Source organism: Girardinichthys multiradiatus, chromosome 24 (assembly GCF_021462225.1).
Source record: "Girardinichthys multiradiatus isolate DD_20200921_A chromosome 24, DD_fGirMul_XY1, whole genome shotgun sequence".
Taxonomy (NCBI): Eukaryota; Metazoa; Chordata; class Actinopteri; order Cyprinodontiformes; family Goodeidae; genus Girardinichthys; species Girardinichthys multiradiatus.
Window position 1 is genome coordinate 2,421,665 of NC_061816.1, and position 21,633 is coordinate 2,443,297.

Sequence of the window (21,633 nt, forward strand, 5' to 3'; positions counted from 1 at the left end):
TATCAAACAGTTCAGAAATGCCTGTTAGTCTATCTTCAGTCCCTTTTTTTAATGATACATGATAAGCAGATAATATACAAGCAAATAAGATATGTCTCATTTTTTCCTTTTTTAATATGTGTTACAGAATAAAAAACGTTTTTTTAATGATAAAATAACTGAAAACAGTGATTTCCTGTTCAAAATATGCAATGATTGCACATTATTTTCAATTTAAAGTCTGACTCCTATATGATTTAGTTTAGTCTTACTGCAGTATCTTTGTTTTTTTTTTGTCTTGGTTTTAAAAGGAGCTATAAAAGCAAGATTGAATTTAATTAAACTTATAATCAGAAAATATATATGAATGAATGTTTACGGAGCTTTAACTGCAAGTGATGCAGTTGTAATTAAAATAATTGATTTTAATTGAGGCATGAGTGTGTGTGTCTGTACGGTTGTTTTTCTACCAGGTGCTTCCCCATGCCATCCCATTAATTTCTATAACAATCATACAATTATTAATATAAAGATAAGATCAACTTTATCATCCCCCTAGGGTGAAAATAAATAGTTTCAGCAGCAGGACACATTAAAAGTGCACCTTAAGCACATGTCAGAATCAGCTTTATTGCCAGGTTTGTGCGCACAAACAAGGAATTTGACATCGGAACACTTTGCTCTCAGTGAAGATTTTTATTTTTGTCAATATCAATAGAAATAATATCTTTTTAAATGTACATATAAACACTACAGACTTTACAAGAGAAGATAATGTGGGATCAGTCCAGGTATGCATGGTGTTGTTCTGGATCTCTGACTGTCAAGAGTTCATCAGAGAAACAGCCTGAGGGAAGAAACTGTCTCTGTGGAGGCTGGTTTTAGCAGACAGCGCTCTGTAGCGCCACCTGAAGGTAGAAGCCTAAACAGTTTGTGTGCAGGTTTGTGTGTGGGGTCTGCAGAGATTTTAGCTGGATAGAGGGAAGGTCAGCGCTGCTGATTCTCTCTGCAGACCTGATTGTTGGTTGCAGTCTAAACCTGTCCTGTTTTGCGGATGCGCCAAACCACACTGAGATGGATGAAGACACGACAGACTGAATAACAGCAATGTAGAAGATGACCAGCAGCTCCTGGGAAGGTTGTAGTTCTTGAGTTGCCTCAGGAGGTACAGTCTCTGCTGGGCCTTCTTCTGAACATTGTCTGTGTGTGAGGACCATCTGAGGTCTCGAGAAATGGTGGTTCCTAGGAACCGGAAGTGGTCCACAGTAGATAGTGTTGTTGAGGATGGTGGAGGTTGTGTTCTCTGAAAGTTCACCATCATCTCCACAGTCTTAAGCGGGTTCAGTTCAAGGTGGTACGGAGCACATCGGTGTACCAGCCGATCCACCTCCTGTCTGTATGCAGAATCATCACTGTCCTGGATTAGTCCAATAACAGTGGTGTCATTTGCAAACTTCAGGAGTTTCACTGATGGGTGCAATAAAGCAAAGGATAATATGTATAGAAATGACCAGCAGAATCCAGCTAGTGATTGGCAGCATAACATTATGCAGAAGCTAAGATAATATATTAGCAACAGCAACTACAGTAACACTGAAGGGAAAAATGTGTTCTGTTATTTTTAAATTTTTATGAAGATCAATTTGAAGTTCAAAGGACAATGAACAGTTTTCACTGCTGCATATAATTATTACCTTCTTTACTTTCATTGCATTGGGTGAGATGTAATACTGACACAAACTGATAGGTGCTAACTCTGACAGGTTCTGAGCCTCATATGTCACCAAATGATCAATGAATACATCAAACACATATTTAACATTAAATTTCAAAATGATAAAATTCATCTTGAGGTTTCCTTTTCATTTAAACTAAGAAAGTGGAGCACATCACCCCAGTTCTAAGGTCCTTCCACTGGCTTCCTTTATCTCAGAGAATAGACTTTAAAATACTTCTGTTAGTTTATAAATCACAGAATGGCTTAGCGCCAAAATACATTAAAGATCTGTTGCTGTTGTATCAACCTTCCAGACCACTCATCTCTTTCGGGTTCATGTCTACTCTGCATCCCCAGAAACAGAACCAAACATGGAGAAGCAGCATTCAGTTCAACAAATGAAACCAGTAAAGAGTTTGCAAAGTCATTCATTATGAAACAATATTCTGAGCTCACTAAAATGTACACACCAACAGACAGAAGCATGAAATTGTCATAGATTTGAGATTTCAACACATCCTTCAGCACAACAGGACCAGTATACAATAAAAACTGGTGTAGTTCAGTTGCCTTCCACCTGTTTCTCTCAGCCAGTATACGTGGCCATATGGCAAACTCTGATGGAATATAATCCTTCAAAGTATGTAGTCTCTCTGAAACCAGAGAAGCCTGGCTAGCTGACATACGATAACACGAAGGGCCAGGAGGACCCAACCACAAATCAAGTAGGCGCCTCATCACCCCTAAGCACACAAAGTGCATGTAATCGTGAGGGAAGGTGTCAACCATGTTAATATCAAGGTTGGAGAAAGGTGAGCATTCATGGTGGTGATTTTCATCAGTGGCTTGTCTAAAATATTTGTCAGTTCTAAGTCTTGCACTAACCTCGGGAAATGTCATTTGGCTACCTATTCTAACTCTACTTTGACGGCACTTGTCGCATCCATAGTACCCAGTATGCGATGTAACAGCTCTGATAAAGGTCGGGTTGGAGTGTCACACACAATGGAGCTGACATTCAAAACAGCTGACCTTAAAAACAAACCCACTGCTTAGCGTTTTTAATTCATTTACCACATCGCATAAATATTCTGACAAAGACTTAGGTTTTAAAATTGCCACAAAAAAGGCCAATCACCACTGGGTTTTTACTGGGTTTTTACTGTACCCCTGCAACATGCCAAGTATTGGCCAAAACTGAGACCTGTGCTCTTAAAAAGTGGAAGACCATCAATGTTCAGCTGTAGTCTAAACATGTGCCTATCTGGAAGTACAGACCACACATTATCCTGTACCTTATTCCAAAGTAGTAAAATATTCCACCTGCTAAAGTCTCAATTTTGTACGTTGTTTTTGTTCTGAGCAATATTCTGCCATCTTTGGGCAGAAATGGATTGTGATGTTTCAGAATTGAGAGCAGGGCTGATAAAGCCATCAGAGAAATGCCAAACTCAACTGCCCAGTCTGCAAGAGAAGCCCTTAAACCAGAAGTGCTCTCACTGCATACATCTGGGTGATCCATATCCATCTCATCAGAATCATCAAACCTATGTTCTGCCTCCATATTTAGACTAAGCTCGCTCTCTTCTTCACTATCAGTGTGCATCTCTTCACACCCAACTGATGCTTCACTATTTAGGCCTACTTCCACGTTTCTATCATGTTCTACATTTTCCTCCTCATTTTCTAATGATACCATAAGTTTTTGTACTTTTTCAGTGCTCGTTTTCTCATATTACTTCGCTCATTGTAAGCCCAGCTCCCTTCCATTTCACATCTGTTCTCAGCCCTAAAACAGCCCTGCAAGAAAGGGAAATATGAGATTAACTGTAATGAAGCAATAACAAATATTGTGATAAATACTTATTCTTTTTACAGAACAGTTGTCATATTTTACTTTTGTAAAAAAGGCTAGATTACATAAGTGATTCTAAACACAATTTCATATCAACAACCCAAACAATGATATGCATGTGTTGGCAGACACCAATCTGAAAAGGTTTTGTGACAGAGACTCAGACTATCTATGTTGTAAATTATTGTTCATTTAAAGGTTTCTCATAATTTTGCAAAACATAGCAGGTATACAAGTTTGCAAAGTATCCAGTGTGCTGCTTTGTGATAATAATTATACAAACTATAAAATAGGATCAATGTGGTTAAACTGATCTTAATGCTACAACCTTTGTTTTACATTACAGATTTTTGTACAATTTTTAATTATTTGCTATCATCAATGACAGGACTGAACCCTAGATTTTCTTTCTCTTCACACCTGCTTGCAAAACCCTGCAATAAGTAAAAGTAATTAAAGTGACTCTACAGTAAAATTATGAAATATTTATTTAATATTATTATCATGTAATTATTTAATATTTATATAAATAAAATTTTATTTTTTTTTACATAAAACATGTATGTGAAAATTGTAAATATGTTATTAATATATATGTTCTGAAGGTTACTTTTCCGTTTTCCTCTTAATTTCTCAACTGTTGCCTGGATTGGCGTCTGGCGTGACCGCGTATTTCTGATTGTCGGCTCACTTGACAGCAGTGGTACCGGGGGGGCGGTGGGTCTTTGTCCGTCCCGCGTAGGGTGGCAAAAAGGCACAAAATGGCCCTGTTCTCTCTCTGTCAGTGTTGTAATTTTTCAAATTGAGCAAATTTTCGCGGAGTTACGGTAATACTACTCCGGCCATAGCGCCGGCGCCATGGCTGTATTAAGCAACCAATGCGTTATGTATATAAACTAAACATACATATGCTATTTCATTTTTTTTTTTTTTTAAATACCATTTATTAAGTCTTAAGTTTTTCAAGGTGAACAACGTCAATTACAGAAGATGCCTGTACCCCTGCTCCCACAAGCAAGTGCAAACAGGGAGTTAGCTTTTGGAAGCTAATAAGCTAGAGTAATTTCTGACTTTGTGCAAACACACAGTTAGCTAAACGGGAAAACATATCACTTCTGCTAACTAGTCTCCAACAGCTCAACTCCAGGTGGACACACATCCTCAAAATAACGGTCGCTTTTCCTTTCATATGTATCTTAAAATTACAAGTAATTTCTTATTGAAAAATGTTCTCCACAGATTAAACAAATAAAACTGTTAACTCATCTACTCTCTTTCCTCTGCAATTTTGTTGCTTCTTTTTGCGCTCTTTGCTTTTCGTCTTCTTCCACTGGAGTTTAATGGCGGTTGTCGAAAATCTGAAGGTGTGCATTACTGCCACCACTGGTATGGAGTGTGGTTCATCATGGATCAATATCTGTCATATATAATCAGTCAGTCATTTTCTACCACTTATTCCATAGTGGGTCACGGGGGAGCTGGTGCCTATCTCCAGCAATCTATGGGCGAGAGGCAGGGTACACCCTGGACAGATTGCCAGTCCATCGCAGGGCAACACACAAACAACCATGCACACACTCATTCATACACTTAAGGGCAATTTAGAGTTACCAATTAACCTAACAGGCATGTCTTTGGACTGTGGGAGGAAGCCGGAGTACCTGGTGAGAACCCACGCATGCACAGGGAGAACATGCAAACTCCATGCAGAAAGACCCCAGGCTGGGAATTGAACCCAGGACCTTCTTGCTGCAAGGCAACAGTGCTACCAACTGCACCACCGTGCAGCCCAGTACCAGCCCACTGGTATGGAGTGTGGTTCATCATGGATCAATATCTGTCGTATATAATCAAATTCTATTAAATAATTTTGTTCTTTTTAGAAATGGTAAAATAATTTGTATATGTCTGTTCCCAGGTTCTTTGACAATGTGTCTGTTATGCTTAACATTTCTTTAATCCATTTAAATTCCCTCTTCATAAATCTCCTTTCCAGCTCATATTTCAGACACTGAAATAACATGCTCAATTGTTTCATCCATCCCCAGTGGTCACATTTTCCTGTATTATGTTTATGTATTTTAAAAAGTGTATAATTAAGACCTGTATGTCCTAATCTTAATCTTGTTATTATTCTTTTCTTCTTTATGCTCCTTCTTCTAGTTCTTATTTCACCTATTGCCTTTTTGATTCTATAAAACCATCTTCCTTTTCTTTTTCCATCCTACCTTTCCTGCCATTCTTTCTTCAACTTTTGTTTGATGATGCTCTTTGCCTCTGGTTTACTTAAATGCACTGTAAAATGTATACAATTTTGTGTTGCCTTCTTAGCCATACTATCTGCCATCTCATTTCCTTTAACTCGTATTTGCTGGAACCCATAAAAATACTATTGTTAAACACATAATTTGTAGTCTGACTAAAGTATGCTGTATTTCTAATAAAATGTCTGGCCTGCTGTCTGAATGATTATGTTTTAAACTCAATAATACTGAGTGTGAATCTGAACAAATTATTGTTTTTAAAGGTCTTATGTCTTCCACCCACTGTACTGCTAAAAGTATTGCCAACATTTCTCCTGTGTACATGGATAAACCATTTGTGATTCGTTTTCCTACTTTTATTTGAAATTCCGGTACTATGAATGCTATTTGTATTTTATCATTTGTTTTTGATGCATGAAGGTATTGATAATAATTATTAACATATTCCTGTACTGTATTTGAATCTAATATGCATGTCCTTTTCTTTTTTTCCATTAATGACATATCTACCTTTACTTCTGGTAAAATCCAGGGTGATCTTTACTCTTCACTTCCTTCTCCTCGCCTTCATACGCTCCTCACCAGATAGAGCCAATGAGGGCAGCGGAAATAGGATCACGTGTTAAGAATGGCTAATAAGAGTGAAGGACTGGTTTTGAATTGGCTGGTTCTGTAGTTTTATTGGTTGTCAAGGAGGCATCAGAAAACACTCTTCTGAATAGTGAGAGATGTTATTAAGTCTTAGATTTAAAGTTGTCCTGTAAATCAATAACAGGTCAGGCTAGTGCCATATATTAACTACTTTAATCAATTAATACTTTTTTAATTATTCCTCATACAATTCTGACAAAGAAAGGACAGTATTTTGAATGCATAGTTTGAATGTAATTGCTATAAACTAAATTGAATTAGTGTGGTGGGCAATGAGATACCATTAAAGGTAGAAAATAGGTAAGAAATAATTATTTGAAGCATGCCATGAGCAACATAAGGTCAACGACAATTGGCCCATATATGGCATGTACATATCCAGGCCACATAAACCAAACCATCATCGGGCCATGTGTGGTGTGCCATGGTATAATCGGTGCCGTCATTGCCAGACCTGACCCAGTTCCGGTTGATATACCAGTTGCCATGCCAGCACTCAACCAGCAGTACCGGCTTGAAGCCAGATCTGGCCCAGACCTATCTGCTATGTGGGAAGGATTTGACCATTGAAGATTGTTCGGGGGCAGATGTGGATAAATACCAGAAGGTTTCGTGTCTCTGCGACTTTCCTTGTAGAAGCTGTAACAATTTGTTGTTTTATTTCTGTGAGACTAGGTCAGGCTCCGCCCCTTCAACATACTCATAAACTCACAATTTTGTTAACTTTAGATCCCCCATCTGTTCTGCAAAAACTGACCAAATTTCAAACCGATTGATCAAAATCTATAGGAGGAGTTAGATCAAATATAGAAGCATTAAACTGCAAAATTGGGGTCAAAATCGCAAATTCAATCCAAAATGGCTGACTTCCTGTTTGTTATAGAACGTGGTTGCATCAGGTAGAAATCCTTCAAGTTATAGACCCATTGCACTATCATGTTTAGGTAAGATTATGGAAAGAATGATAACTGACAGGATTACATATTATGTAGAAAGTACAGGATTACTGTCAGCATATCAAAGTGGGTTTAGAAGAGGAAGAGGTACAATGGACCCTATTGTATGTTTGGAATCAGATACCATGCCAGATACCAATGCCAGCAGAAACTTGGACGATACCCCCCGTCCAGAAAGCTGAAATAACAGCAGATAATGCAAAATTGTACAGTGGTGTGAGAATGTAGCGAAGAGGGTGAAAGTGGTCATTATGTCCTCCAGCAGCCTAAACCTATAGCAGCATAACTACAGAGATAGTTCAGGATAACCTAAGCCACTCTAACTATAAGCTTTATCAAAAAGGAAAGTTTTAAGCCTAGCCTTAGGCTTGGAAAGAACAAAACGGGCTATCAAGGCAAGCAATGGAAATGAAACATAGACCTTTAGTTTTGGTTTGTTTTAGGTATAATTTGAAATGGTATGAATAGAACTTGAGGTCTGAAACGGCTAAATCTCTATATGAATAAAATGATTTAGAAGGAGAAGTAAATTCGCATAGTCTAAGAAAGCCGTGGAAGGCGAGGGGGGAGGCACTGACAGAAGAGATTTGAAATAAGGTGAAAAACAGACGTAGCTAAGGGTCATAAGAAGATTTTTACGAAGGGCAAGTGTAATAGATCTCCGGGAGTCAGGCTGCGGACTGCAATGTTTTTGAGATCCCTTTGAGGAGAAGTTAATGGATTGAATTCCTTCTTAAATGTGATTTTAAGAAGGAATTCTTAAAATCACACCCCCCTCACCATCCTCAACAACACTGTATCGGCCGTGGACCACTTCAGGTTCTTAGGAACCACCATCTCTGAGGACCTGAGACTTATACAGGTCTAGGGTCAAGAAAAGAGCTGCTAAAATCTCTGCAGACCCCACACACCCTGCACATAAACTGTTTAGAGTTTTACCTTCAGGTGGCGCTACAGAGCACTGTTCACTAAAACCAGCCGCCACAGAGGCAGTTTCTTCCCCCAGGCTGTTTCTCTGATGAACATTCAATAGAGAACAAAACAACAGCATACAGATGTTGCAAATGCACCTTTTTACTTATATATGTGTATATTGTACATTGTAAATAAGTATATTCTGTAATGCAAAAACAAAACCAAAGAGCAAAGTGTACCGGAGTTAAATTCCTTGTTTGTTTGTACGAACTTGGCAATAAAATTCTGATTCTGATTTTGTTCTCAACAAGCTTTCTATCCAGTTATTTAATTTTCACAAACAGGATTAATCATGTTGGCTTTTTATGTACAAACATAACTTTTTCCCACATAAATCTTTGATTTGGAAAAACAAACATTGGATCCAAAATAATATTAGTTATGTATCCCAACTAGTTAACAAATATTTGGTTTTCAATAAGGTAAAGGAAGGACATTTTAAAATAATTCAACGAATATATCAAACGAATCAATTTATTAAAAGCTTTAGAAATGTCCTTGATGAATCTTGCACCTTTTGTAAAACACTTTGTGAAACAATTGCCGATCTTTTCTACGACTGTGTTTATATTAGAAAACATTTTGGACTTAAATTGAACACTTATTTCAATTATTTTGTGGCATTCCAGTTAAGTTACATTATAAGGACATAATCTTCTTTAGGGAGAGAAAAGACTTCAAGTCTTGCTACTTTATTTTGGATTTCTTGAATTTGTTTGGAAATTTCTATATTCATAAATGTAAGTGGTCCAATACAAAACCCAATATTTTTCAATTTAAGGGTGAACTGAAAACCTACTTTGGAACCCTGGAAGGCTCAACAATGAATGACAATGAAGACGCTTAATTTGTTTGAAATATCTGCAGGTAGGCCTACACCTCCTGTTCTTTTTCTGATGTTTCTATATAATCTGTTTTGTTGGGTTTTTTTTCCCCATTGATGTTACCTTTTAACATTGTCTTGTGCTGAAATTCACATTATTAATTGAAATGCTTAAAAAAAAAAAAGTCGGAGCAAAACGACCATACCCGACTTCCGCATTCAAGATGGTTGCTACTCGCCTAGTGAAACGTTTCTACTGTGACGGTTTTTAGCGGCACTTTATTATTTATGCAACATTTATTTTCAGTGTTTATAAGACGAGATGTTTCAACGCTGTTTATATGCACGAAATAGCGCGTAGATCAGTGTTATTGTTGTAAGGCTGCTGTTACAGTTGTTATCAATACGAACGAAAACAAGCAGGAAACTGGAACGCTACAACCCGGAAATGACGTAAGTTCCGACGTCCCAGTTCCGACTTCCGAGGTTCCGCAGCATTTATCCTTTGTTCCCTGTTCGTCAGCAGCCCAGAAGCGGGAGTGTTGATAAAGCTGTAAGAGAGCTGCAGCAGCAGCAGTTGATGAACTCTGGAAAGAAGTCCAGCAGCTTGAGGAACATCTGGTCAAAGAAACTGGAGGGAAGCAGGAGCTCAAACAGCGGCAGGACGCAGCAGAGGAAGAGACACCAGATGATGGATGATGTTTTCCAGCCCAGATTAGGTTTGGATGTTTCCTTCTTCATGCCAACTGTGTGGATGGTAGTTAAAGTTTAGGAGCCGTTTTCAGTCTGCTGGTGGATTATTCCTCTGAATTAGAACTCGTTGTTAGGATAGTGAAACATCAGCAGGAGCTTCTGGAGCCCAGCTCAGAAATATTAGAGTTTGAAACGACAGAGGATCATCTAACTGCGGTGAAGTGAGCCGACGATCGCTGACGGTAGAAATCAGATGCGTCCATCCATGGTGTATTACGGTAGAGGAGCTGTATGTTATGTACCAAACACCCTGCACCATGCAAACTGTTTAGGCTTCTACCTTCAGGTGGCGCTACAGAGCGCTGTCTGCTAAAACCAGCCTCCACAGAGACAGTTTCTTCCTCCAGGTTGTTTCTCTGATGAACTCTTGACAGTCAGAGATCCAGAACAACACCATGCATACCTGGACTGATCTCACATTATCTTCTATTGTAAACTCAGTTGTGTTTATATCTACATTTAAGAAGATATTCTTTATTATTGAGAACAAAATGTACCAGAGTCAAATGTCTTGTTTTCTGAACAAACTTGGCAATAAAGCTGATTTTATGTAGTTATCATTTCCTTTTAGTTATTTCAAAATAAAACAGCCGTAACTGGATTAATCTGTGTTATATATTTGTATATTTTCAGTATGCATCACATATACTGAATCAGAAAGTTGTTCATAATGCATGTAATGTGTTTCAGTGCTGCCAGCAGATGTTAAAGAAGAGGCTCCTGAAGAACAGAGTCCTGATGTGGATCAGCAGGAGCCAGAGCTCCTCCAGATAAAGGAGGAACAGGAGGAACTCTGGACCAGTCAGGAAGGAGAGCAGCTCACTGTGAAGGAGGAGACTGATACCAGGTTTCCATTAACTGCAGCTCCTATCAAGAGTAAGGATTTGTTTGTGTGTGTGTCTCCTGTCTGGCAGCTAACAGTCTGGTGCATCTGGTTGTCTTTTATGATCAAAAGTAGATTAGCTTCACAAAAAGGAGGAAGAAATTAGACGTTTCCCTAGTTTCAGAGTTGACTTTATTAAATGAATGATACATATATACATACAGTACATATCTGGGCCAGCAAACCTAATCCTGTGATGGAACACAATGTGACTGTTTTTCATTAAATAAGCTAAATTAAAATGATCTCATTAAGCATTTATACTGTATTTCTGTAAAACTACTTGACTTCTAACAGTAACTTAGTAACGTTACACAAATGTCATGATTCACTGCGTTTCATTCAGGACAAACAAGCGTATAAATGTATAAAAGTTTTTACCTCAAAGTGAACAAAAATGTTTACATTTCTCATGTGATTTTATCAGTACGTTCTAGTGTTTGAAAACGTGGGCAGCGACTTCCATATGGTACTGAGTTTAACGGCTCTATACGCTAAAATCACCTAGAGGATCGACCTTCCCTTAACAAATTATACGTTTAAAATTGACAAAAGTTGGTTTGTACTATAGGATGTGGAATGGGAAGAAAGACTAGAGGGAAATTGCAACAAACCACAGAACTACAACACGAAACGTTGGATGAAGACAGCAACACTAGCAACAAGTCTGAGCACGAGGTCATGGAGGCTATTCAGGCTAGCTTCATTGCTTTTATACAGGCATCACGGGCGGAGGTAAAGACAGATTTTACCAAAACTATGGACCTACTGAGAAAAGAACTGGAAGGATTTTCGACAAGAGATGGGTGGAAAGCTAAACAAAATGTTTGCCGAGATGAAAGACATCACGTATACATGGAGGACCTTAACACGGAGAGAATAGAGGCAGTAGCACGCTCGCTGCAGCTGCAGGAGAAAGTTCAAGCTCAGTTCACCGATTTGGAGGCTGCTCAAGGCGAAACAACATATACGCGTCCTCAGAGTTCCCAAAGGGGCTGAAGGCAACAACAATACAAGACTTTATAGAAGAGTTTATTCAAACTCAGCTGTGCCACACAATCAACACCCTTAACCTTCAATGGTGTCACCCGTCCCTCGGTGCCAAACCCGCAATCTGTGCTGGTTTATGTAGGATATAAACTATCTATGTGTGTAAGTGGAATGTGTAGATAGAGGAGAGGGGAGTCAAGCAGAGGGGAGTGAAGCATAGAAAGTGCCAGGTCATAAATTGGTGAAGGACAGGGGATTAGTGGATGGGGGTGAAGGAGACAGGGGAGGATGAGCTTGCTAGAAGAAAATAACCAGAAGCACTCCTTATTTGGACATAAGGAACTGTTATGCTATACATGAGTGACATGATATATATATATATGTTGAACACACCCTTGAGACTGAATAAAACAAGCTGAAAGCGGAGAGAGAGACCAGGCGCAAGGCAATGATGGAGATTAGTGAATTATTTTCCTTAGCAAGGTAATGAGCAGCCCTAGTGGATTAACATGGAAGAGTTTACAACAAAGGTGTGAGTAACCTGGTGTATTTAATAACAAGTGACGTGTGTTTTCCTTCTGACATGATTAGACATTAAAACGGACCACTGATCAGATTGATTGATTGATTGATTGATTGGTTGATCTGGGAGCGATCACCACACTGATGTGCTCTGCTCTGATTATCGCTTGTTGGAGACTCATGTTCACAAGAAAGGAGCCCCTACCATAAATAGTGCTTCCACCCTTTGCCTTGAAGTTAAGTTAAATCATCAGAAAGTGAAGTCACTTTTATTATGTTTGTTTCTATGGTATGTTCTTTCTTTACTACCAGACAGATGTTTTACTGTTTACTGCAGCATTGAGACGTTTGATTAAAACTTAGATTTCAAATAAATTCATGCTTTATCAAGAATACAAAGTTATTACCCTTAATGTCAATGGGCTGCATAACCCTATAAAAAGAAGTAAAGAAGTTGATAAAAGGAAAAATAGGACATAATCTTCTGTCAGCAAACACATCTCTCCAATACTGAACATGGGAAATTAAAGAAACTGGGCTATAAAAACACGTACTTGTCATCATTTGAGGGGGGAAATACCAGAGGAGTGGCCATTCTAATTTCAAATAAATAAAATTTCAGGGTTTCTTCACATTTCAAGGATAAAGGAGGCTACATACTGTACAATGTTTTATTGATGACAAGGAAATTATAATACTGAATATTTATAAGGTAAGGTAAGTTTATTTATATAGTGCTTTTCAGTAACAAGATACTCAAAGCGCTGTACATACAATTACAATACAATCAGAAAGCAAATAAACACAGATACAGAAAAACAAATCAAATGCTAAGAAATCTAAAAATCTATGAATCATTCTGAGAAATCAAAAAATCTCTGGTCAACATTAAAATTATACAGATAACATTAATAGTCCTTTGTGTTTTACTGGTAAGAGCTGGTTCTAAACCAATCTTTCTAAAGAGGTAATTATATCATTAAATCCTCTATGTAGGGGAAAGCATCTTGTGCTGAGAAGTCTCATCATTCCACTGAATTCTAACTAGTGAAGCTGAGTCACTGGTACAAAACAGCTTTAATCCACATTTTCAGGTGCTAATAATATATTGCTTTTACTGGTACTGAAGTTGAACTAAGTAATCTAATTAAGAAAGCTGGGTCATTGGTGTAAGAGCAGCTAAAGTCCGAGTTACTAATAATGTTTGGTTTTCGCTGGTAAAATCTATGAAAAGTAATGAAATCACACATTTAGGTAAAGTAAGATAGCAGAATAGAGTCTGAAACAGTACAAAAAAACCTCAGGAGGGGTAAGTAACATACACTTAAGTAAAGATTCAGCAAGGGTACGGTGGGATCTTGAGGGTGTGAATATATAAGTCTGAGTGTGTTTGCAAGAATTAGACTGTCAACACTGATAGAAGCGCCATTGTCCTTGAGAAGAGAGGTGGAAGTTTTATCAATCATAGTCCTATCAGCACACAGCTGGTAGGGGAGTGCTGGGGAAGATCCTCGTGTTTATAGAACATACAGGAGATATTTTGTCGATAGCCAGTTACCAGAAGTTGCCAAGGCCACATTGGGGCGCCAGATTTAGAAAAACAATAAATGTTATTGTTCAGGCAGTAGTGAATTTCCAACCACCTTAAGAGTTTTACTGCTATGTCTCAATTGCAAATCCAAATAGCCAAATTTCTGATATTTTCCGCAGATCTGGAGCGTACAACTCCAAGATTATATCCTTTAACCTCTGAGTCTAACCGCTGCCAGGCTGCAATTCTGTTCAAAAATCGTGTCCAGCTTGCAATTCTGCTGTCTTAACATTTCAGTCTGAGTGTTGATCGCTCTACAGACTCCATCCAACATCGCAGGAAGCTTTGGAAAGCTTTGAATAACCGCCCACGTTTTGCGAATCACTCGATAAGCCAGGTAACCAACTGGGGGTTTGATAGAACAGAGCAGAGACACAAAAAGAACAAAGAAGCACTGATCCAGGAGTACTTTCTATGGGAAGGAAAGTAAATGTTAATGGATGTAGCTCCTTTAGTCGTTTCACCTAGAAAGAAAGAACAGATAAACTCTGAGCCAGTTTTCAAGGTTAGAGTCTGAAAGAGAGCACAGATTTAGTCACAGTTAAGCTCAGTCAATCGCCATGTCTAGGAGAGAGACAGAAGGCTGTCGATTTCTTCATTTAGACCAATGTTAAGATCAGACTCAAGAAGAAGTGAGCAATCCAAGTGTTCAGACAGTGCAGAAAAAAGTATGGAAGAATGGGGGGTCATCAACATTTGGGGCATATATGCTGACAGTACATAACTTTTGGTTATGTATAGATATTTTTATTATTATAAATCTACCCTCTGGATCTATAATAGTATCTAATACTGCAAAATTTACAGAATTAAAATTATGAGGGTTCCAAGCCCACGGGAACGAGCGTAGGACATGTATGGACATGGCCGTTTATTTTTATACTTTATTTTTATTTTTTCTTCTTCCCTGCTAAAACTTGCAAAGGCGAAATATAATTTCAAGAACTTCCCCAACAACATTTTAAGCTCATTCAAGATGAAAGTCTGTACATACCATCTACAGAGTTAGCGGATAAAATGGTATGAAAAAATTCTCAAATGTTTGAAAATTTTCTAAGCTGTTTGCGAACAAACTAATCGTAAACTAGCAGAAAAGTTAACTGACTATATCGCTAGAGGGCTCTATAGGCACCAAACGTTTATACATGCATAACTGATTGACGAATTGACACACAACTTGGTACATATGCTCAAGACCTTGGTCTGAGGATGTACTTTTAATAATAGAAGTGGGCATGTCTTATATACTATCTCACATTTGACCTTTTAACTCAGCGAATTTGAAAGATTTTGTCGGGGAAATCACAGATCAGAATTGTGCTACCTAGGAAAATACAAAAAAAACCATAGGTTTCACCACTAGCTGGCAATGCTACAGGTCCTTCTCAAAATATTAGCATATTGTGATAAAGTTCATTATTTTCCATAATGTAATGATGAAAATTTAACATTCATATATTTTAGATTCATTGCACACTAACTGAAATATTTCAGGTCTTTTATTGTCTTAATACGGATGATTTTGGCATACAGCTCATGAAAACCCAAAATTCCTATCTCACAAAATTAGCATATTTAATCCGACCAATAAAAGAAAAGTGTTTTTAATACAAAAAACGTCAACCTTCAAATAATCATGTACAGTTATGCACTCAATACTTGGTTGGGAATCCTTTTGCAGAAATGACTGCTTCAATGCGGCGTGGCATGGAGGCAATCAGCCTGTGGCACTGCTGAGGTCTTATGGAGGCCCAGGATGCTTCGATAGCGGCCTTTAGCTCATCCAGAGTGTTGGGTCTTGAGTCTCTCAACGTTCTCTTCACAATATCCCACAGATTCTCTATGGGGTTCAGGTCAGGAGAGTTGGCAGGCCAATTGAGCACAGTGATACCATGGTCAGTAAACCATTTACCAGTGGTTTTGGCACTGTGAGCAGGTGCCAGGTCATGCTGAAAAATGAAATCTTCATCTCCATAAAGCTTTTCAGCAGATGGAAGCATGAAGTGCTCCAAAATCTCCTGATAGCTAGCTGCATTGACCCTGCCCTTGATAAAACACAGTGGACCAACACCAGCAGCTGACACGGCACCCCAGACCATCACTGACTGTGGGTACTTGACACTGGACTTCTGGCATTTTGGCATTTCCTTCTCCCCAGTCTTCCTCCAGACTCTGGCACCTTGATTTCCGAATGACATGCAGAATTTGCTTTCATCCGAAAAAAGTAGTTTGGACCACTGAGCAACAGTCCAGTGCTGCTTCTCTGTAACCCAGGTCTGGGGAATGCGGCACCTGTAGACCATTTCCTGCACACACCTGTGCACGGTGGCTCTGGATGTTTCTACTCCGCACTCAGTCAACTGCTTCCGCAGGTCCCCCAAGGTCTGGAATCGGCCCTTATCCACAATCTTCCTCAGGGTCTGGTCACCTCTTCTCGTTGTGCACCGTTTTCTGCCACACTTTTTCCTTCCCACAGACTTCCCACTGAGGTGCCTTGATACAGCACTCTGGGAACAGCCTATTCGTACAGAAATTTCTTTCAGTGTCTTACCCTCTTGCTTGAGGGTGTCAATAGTGGCCTTCTGGACAGCAGTCAGGTCGGCAGTCTTACCCATGATTGGGGTTTTGAGTGATGAACCAGGCTGGGAGTTTTAAAGGCCTCAGGAATCTTTTGCAGGTGTTTAGAGTTAACTCGTTGATTCAGATGATTAGGTTCATAGCTCGTTTAGAGACCCTTTTAATGATATGCTAATTTTGTGAGATAGGAATTTTGGGTTTTCATGAGCTGTATGCCAAAATCATCCGTATTAAGACAATAAAAGACCTGAAATATTTCAGTTAGTGTGCAATGAATCTAAAATATATGAATGTTAAATTTTCATCATGACATTATGGAAAATAATGAACTTTATCACAATATGCTAATATTTTGAGAAGGACCAGTATAATGTAAAATCCATTTCGGTGATTAGAGTATCTCTGAAACTGCTAAGTGGAGCGACTAAATCTCAATTCCTGGATGTTCTTTGAGCTATTCTAAATCATGTCAGTTTTGAAAAAAAATCAGTTTGGCTGATTAGCAACAATATTGCGTAATATGCAAAACCTATTTTGTTAACTCCTCCTTAGCCTGATGGTGGTGGTCCAGAGTGGGGCCCCGGTGACCTGGAAGAGGGAACACTGTATGGCTGCATCACTTCTGTCAGTCTGCCCCAGAGCAGCTGTGGCTAAAATGCTATCTTATCACTGTCAGTCTGTGAGTGTGTGTATGAATGGGTGGATGACTGATTGTAATGTAAAGCTTTGTGGGGTCTCTGGGGACTAGCCCTAACCCATTTACCATTTTTCTCCAGATTTTACTTTGAGGGTTTTGCTTATTTAGTAGAGTTAAAGAGACAGGAGCGTGACCGCTGACAGCTATAGGGTGTATCTTAGTGTCTGAAATATCAGTCAACAGCAAGATGCTGACTAAGAAATAATCCAGAAGAGAGTAAGAGTGATGGACATGTGAGAAGAAAGTATATTTTCTATGGTAAGGGTGAAGAGATCGCCATACATCGCAGAGTCCATAATCACTCATGTACTGTTTAACTATATTTATTGATTGCCAACTGCGATGTGTCCCTGTTGTCGTCGGACTGTCCATTTCTTCATTTAGACCAATGTTAAGATCACCTTCAAGAAGAAGTGAGCAATAATAAGGAGGCCCAACCCACATCCACCAGTGTAAACATGCTGAGCTGTGCTTTACATTAGATTACAATTGCCATTTTATCTAAACTCTTATCTAACCAGTATTACATGTTTTAGACTGACCTGTTGTTGCTCGGAGTGATTTTCCAGTCCCTGAACAACTGACTATTAAAATAATATTTATCTACACCCATTGTAGCTCTGGTGCCTTTGGTCATAAATTTATTCCTGATTGGGAATAATACTTGCTTCCGATCAAGGATTTCCTTTGGAAACTTGTCATTAATCCTGAAATCCTTCACCTGTAGATCTCTGCCCTGACGTCTGACCTGCTCTTTTAGCTTGCAGTGCCTGAATTTCGCTACAATTGGCAGAGGCTGGTTGTTATCGGGCTTCTTACCCTGGAGCTGGTGAACACGATGGAATGTGATGACAGCTGTGTCATTCCATTGGTTAGTTTTTTCTTATTTCCTTACGTTATCCCTCAGCATTTGGAAATGTGCTATAGAAATAAACTTGCCTTGCCTAAACTTGCCTTACGTAGGTGGTGATGACAAGTCTACGCATATTTTCATATATCTATGACATATATCTAAACATATTCTATGTTTGGCTTGAATTTATTGGCTTGTTTTACCTAAGTTGGACATACTGGTTTGTCGTTTATTACGCTCTCCCCTGGATCTAAACACATAGCTCTGCAAGCTATCCAAAGGCTACTCCTCAAGATTGTCGTGGAGGAAAAAATGAAACTGTATTTAAAAGTTAGAATTTATTTAGATATTTGACTTGGTGGCCTGTTTTACTGAGTTAGATTGTGTTTAGTTACACTCTGCCATGTGTACATGTTACAAAAAACAAATAAAAGGAATTTTATTGTCACTGTGCTATTTTTGGCTCCCATTTAAATTATTCAGTTTTGTTTTTCTCTCTAATTGGGTACACAGCTCTGTAAATATTTGATTGTTAATGGTAGCCGGTGTGTTAACTTCCACACCCCTCAGTGATGTTTGATGCCCTTCATCACCTTAAAGACATGGTTGGGCAGTTGGGTGCTCAAATTGGTGAATATAAACTAATGTCAGCTGCTGTCATAAATATGAACAATGAACCCCAGCCTACCTTTGTCACTCAGAATTCACACTGTGACAGTAACAGACATGACCTACCTCATGTGACAGTCCATGTTAAACCTGATGGAGTACTCCAAACTTATAGAGGTGACAACACTGACAAATGTTCAGTTCAAGACTGGATTGACTTGAGTAAAATGTACCTCAGAAAACAAGGCATACCTTCCTGTGGTCAAGGAGAAGAGGTCATTTAATGGTCAAAGCCAAAGATGTGGTGCATATTGCCATGTGTAGTGATCCTTCACTTGATGTTAAAAATAATCCTGAGCTGACATTTGATGTCCTTCTCCATTACTTCAGTGAAGCTCCCTCATGTCTCCCTCTTGCTGACTTCTATGCTACTCTGCCTAAACTCAAGGAGAACCCTGTTGACTATTGGATAAGACTAAACAAGGCAGCAGACCTAGCTCTTGACGGCCTGCTTAAACATTGAAAGCAGACAGAGAGCATGAATGATGATGTGGCTCTCATGTTCGTCAAACACTGCCCTGACCCAGAGTTATCCTGCACTTTAAAGTGTAAGCCAATTCATGAGTGGATGTCATTTGATGTTCAGATAAGGATTGATGACTACCAGAGAGAGTTGAGGGCAGCTGGCAGAACCATTTGTGCTCAACAGCTGAGAAGTCATGTCACCACCACCTCCCCTGAGCAGCCCAGCCCAGCATTGCCTAGCCTGGCAGCAACTGAGCATTGTCACACTGAGCATTGTCACACTGAGCATTGTCACACGCTAATTTCCTTCACCCTCCTTTCCCCAATCGCAATGCCATGTAAATCAACTTTCGTGCACCTCTCCAGCGTCTGTCTCCTGTCAGGGTGGCCCCCATGATGATAGAAACTGAGACTCCGTACCAGTTGTGACACAAAATCTTCAACATTCAGAGGAGAGACTCCTCACTCGCATGGTCCACATGTTTCAGCAGATGATGGAGAGAATGCAGCAGCGCAACACTTTTCATCCTACTCGGGGTGGGAGGTTTCGCGGTGCACCTCGTGAGCGACGCACCAGAGAGACAGGTTGCAAAGTCTGTAATGAATTAAGTCACACTAATTCTTCGCCCTGCATGTCTGAGAGACTGTTATTTGCCTGTTTTGCCCCTGGCCACACCAAACAGAACTGCTCTGTAAATAACTCTTCCCAACTCCGGTTTGAGGGAAACAAGTAGATTCTGTATTCGGAGGTAGGCTGTACAGGTCACACCATAAACCCAAATTGATGACATGTCTGACACTGAAACTGTATGCACATCAGAGAAAGACTCATGTAGTGACTCAGGAGTTGTTGTTTATCAGAAAGTTCACAGAATTGGCAGCAGCGACAGTCTTTTCTACACTTTTGTGAACATAAGTGGGACATTTAAGATGGGTGGGATGCTGGACATTAGTTCAATGGCCTGTAGCATCAGTGAGGCAGCTGAAATGAAGCTTAGAGAGGCTGGAGCCTTACTGGAAAACAAGTCTACCCCCTGCCCTTCTGGGGATCCAGAAACTGAGCATTTGCTGTCCATGCTATTTGGTCTTAATCCCTGGAAAGGTGGAGATCTTCCTAACATGGTTGGTACCGTAAGGTGTAACTTGGTTACCTGCCTTGAGCCTGGGCGTGAATATCTTGTGTGGGGGAAACTGCCCAAAAACACTACTGTTTCTCCCAGCACCACAGTCATGACAGAGCTCACACCATCCCCCTCAGCGCCCAAATATTGTCACTACATTGTGGGGAGACAGATGGGTCCCACTAAAGCTTATCAATATGTCGGACAGGTCTGTGTTGTTGAGACACAACACAAAACTAGCTGATGTGTACCCAATTGTAGCGCTAGGGGACATGGTTGGTGCATATTGCTCAGAGGTTCCACTTGCTATTTGTATTCAATCTGCCATGTCACCCACTACAGAAACTAGTTTGGCCAAAGACAGGCTCAGATCGGTTGGGCTAGGTGATGTCGATATCGAGTCTTGTGAGGTTTCTGAGGGCTGCAGGACAAGAATGGCTAACCTTGTTTTGAAGTATGTGAGTTTATTTTCCTGCCACCATCTTGACTGTGGGGAAGCAAAGGGCTTTGTGCACCGCATAACCCTCTGACAACAGACCTTTTCCGGCTTCCATACAGGTGAGTGCCCCCTGGCCAATACCAGAAGCTGCGCCAAGTGCTGAGTGAGATGGAAGAACGGGAGATCATCAGAAAATCCACAAGTGAATATGCATCACCTCTTGTGCTCGTGTGGAAGAAAAATTGAGTATCTGTACAGACTTTCGCTGGCTGAACAAGAGAACCCTGAAGGATGCCCATCCCCTTCCTCATCAAGCAGATTGTCTGGCAGCACTGGGTGGAAACAGTCTGTTCCGTACAATGGATTTGACCTCTGGGTTCTACAATATGCCACTCCACGAGGACGACGGTAAGTATTCAGCCTTTACCACCCCTATGGGCTTATATGAATACAACCGTCTGCCGCAGGGTCTCTGCAACAGTCCTGGGAGCTTCATGCGCATGATGGCGAGCATATTTGGAGACCAGAACTATCCCATCCTATTGTGCTATTTGGATGACCTGTTAGTGTTTGCACCTGATGAGGAGAAAGCTTTGCAGCGTTTGGAGATGGTGTTTGCTAGGCTGTATAACCATAATTTGAAACTGGCCCCCAAGAATTGTTTTCTCCTCAGGAGATCTGTCTGGTTTCTTGGCCACATCGTTGATGAGAATGGTGTTTCGACTGACCCTAGTAAGGTTGAGACCATCACAAATATGACAGCCACTCAACTCATGGAACCAGATGGTGTGAACCCATCTCAGAAGTGGACAAGATCATTTCTGAGAATGGTCAACTACTACCAACACTTTGT

At 39.8% G+C, this 21,633-nt stretch overlaps 3 protein-coding genes across 8 annotated transcripts in view; 2 read left to right on the top strand and 1 right to left on the bottom strand.

The window, feature by feature from the left end:
* Positions 1-21,633, bottom strand: part of LOC124861426 (gastrula zinc finger protein XlCGF57.1-like) — a 1,067,819-nt gene that overhangs the window by 653,061 nt on the left and 393,125 nt on the right. The gene's annotated exons all lie outside the window — the stretch shown is intronic.
* The window catches only part of LOC124861417 (gastrula zinc finger protein XlCGF57.1-like), a 364,644-nt gene that overhangs the window by 225,929 nt on the left and 117,082 nt on the right, over positions 1-21,633 (top strand). The gene's annotated exons all lie outside the window — the stretch shown is intronic.
* LOC124861448 (zinc finger protein 25-like) overlaps positions 1-21,633 on the top strand; it is a 47,302-nt gene that overhangs the window by 14,671 nt on the left and 10,998 nt on the right. The window contains exon 3 of the mRNA XM_047355237.1: positions 10,676-10,849. Within this exon, the coding sequence (XP_047211193.1) occupies positions 10,676-10,849 (174 nt within the window). The remainder of the gene's footprint in view (positions 1-10,675; positions 10,850-21,633) is intronic.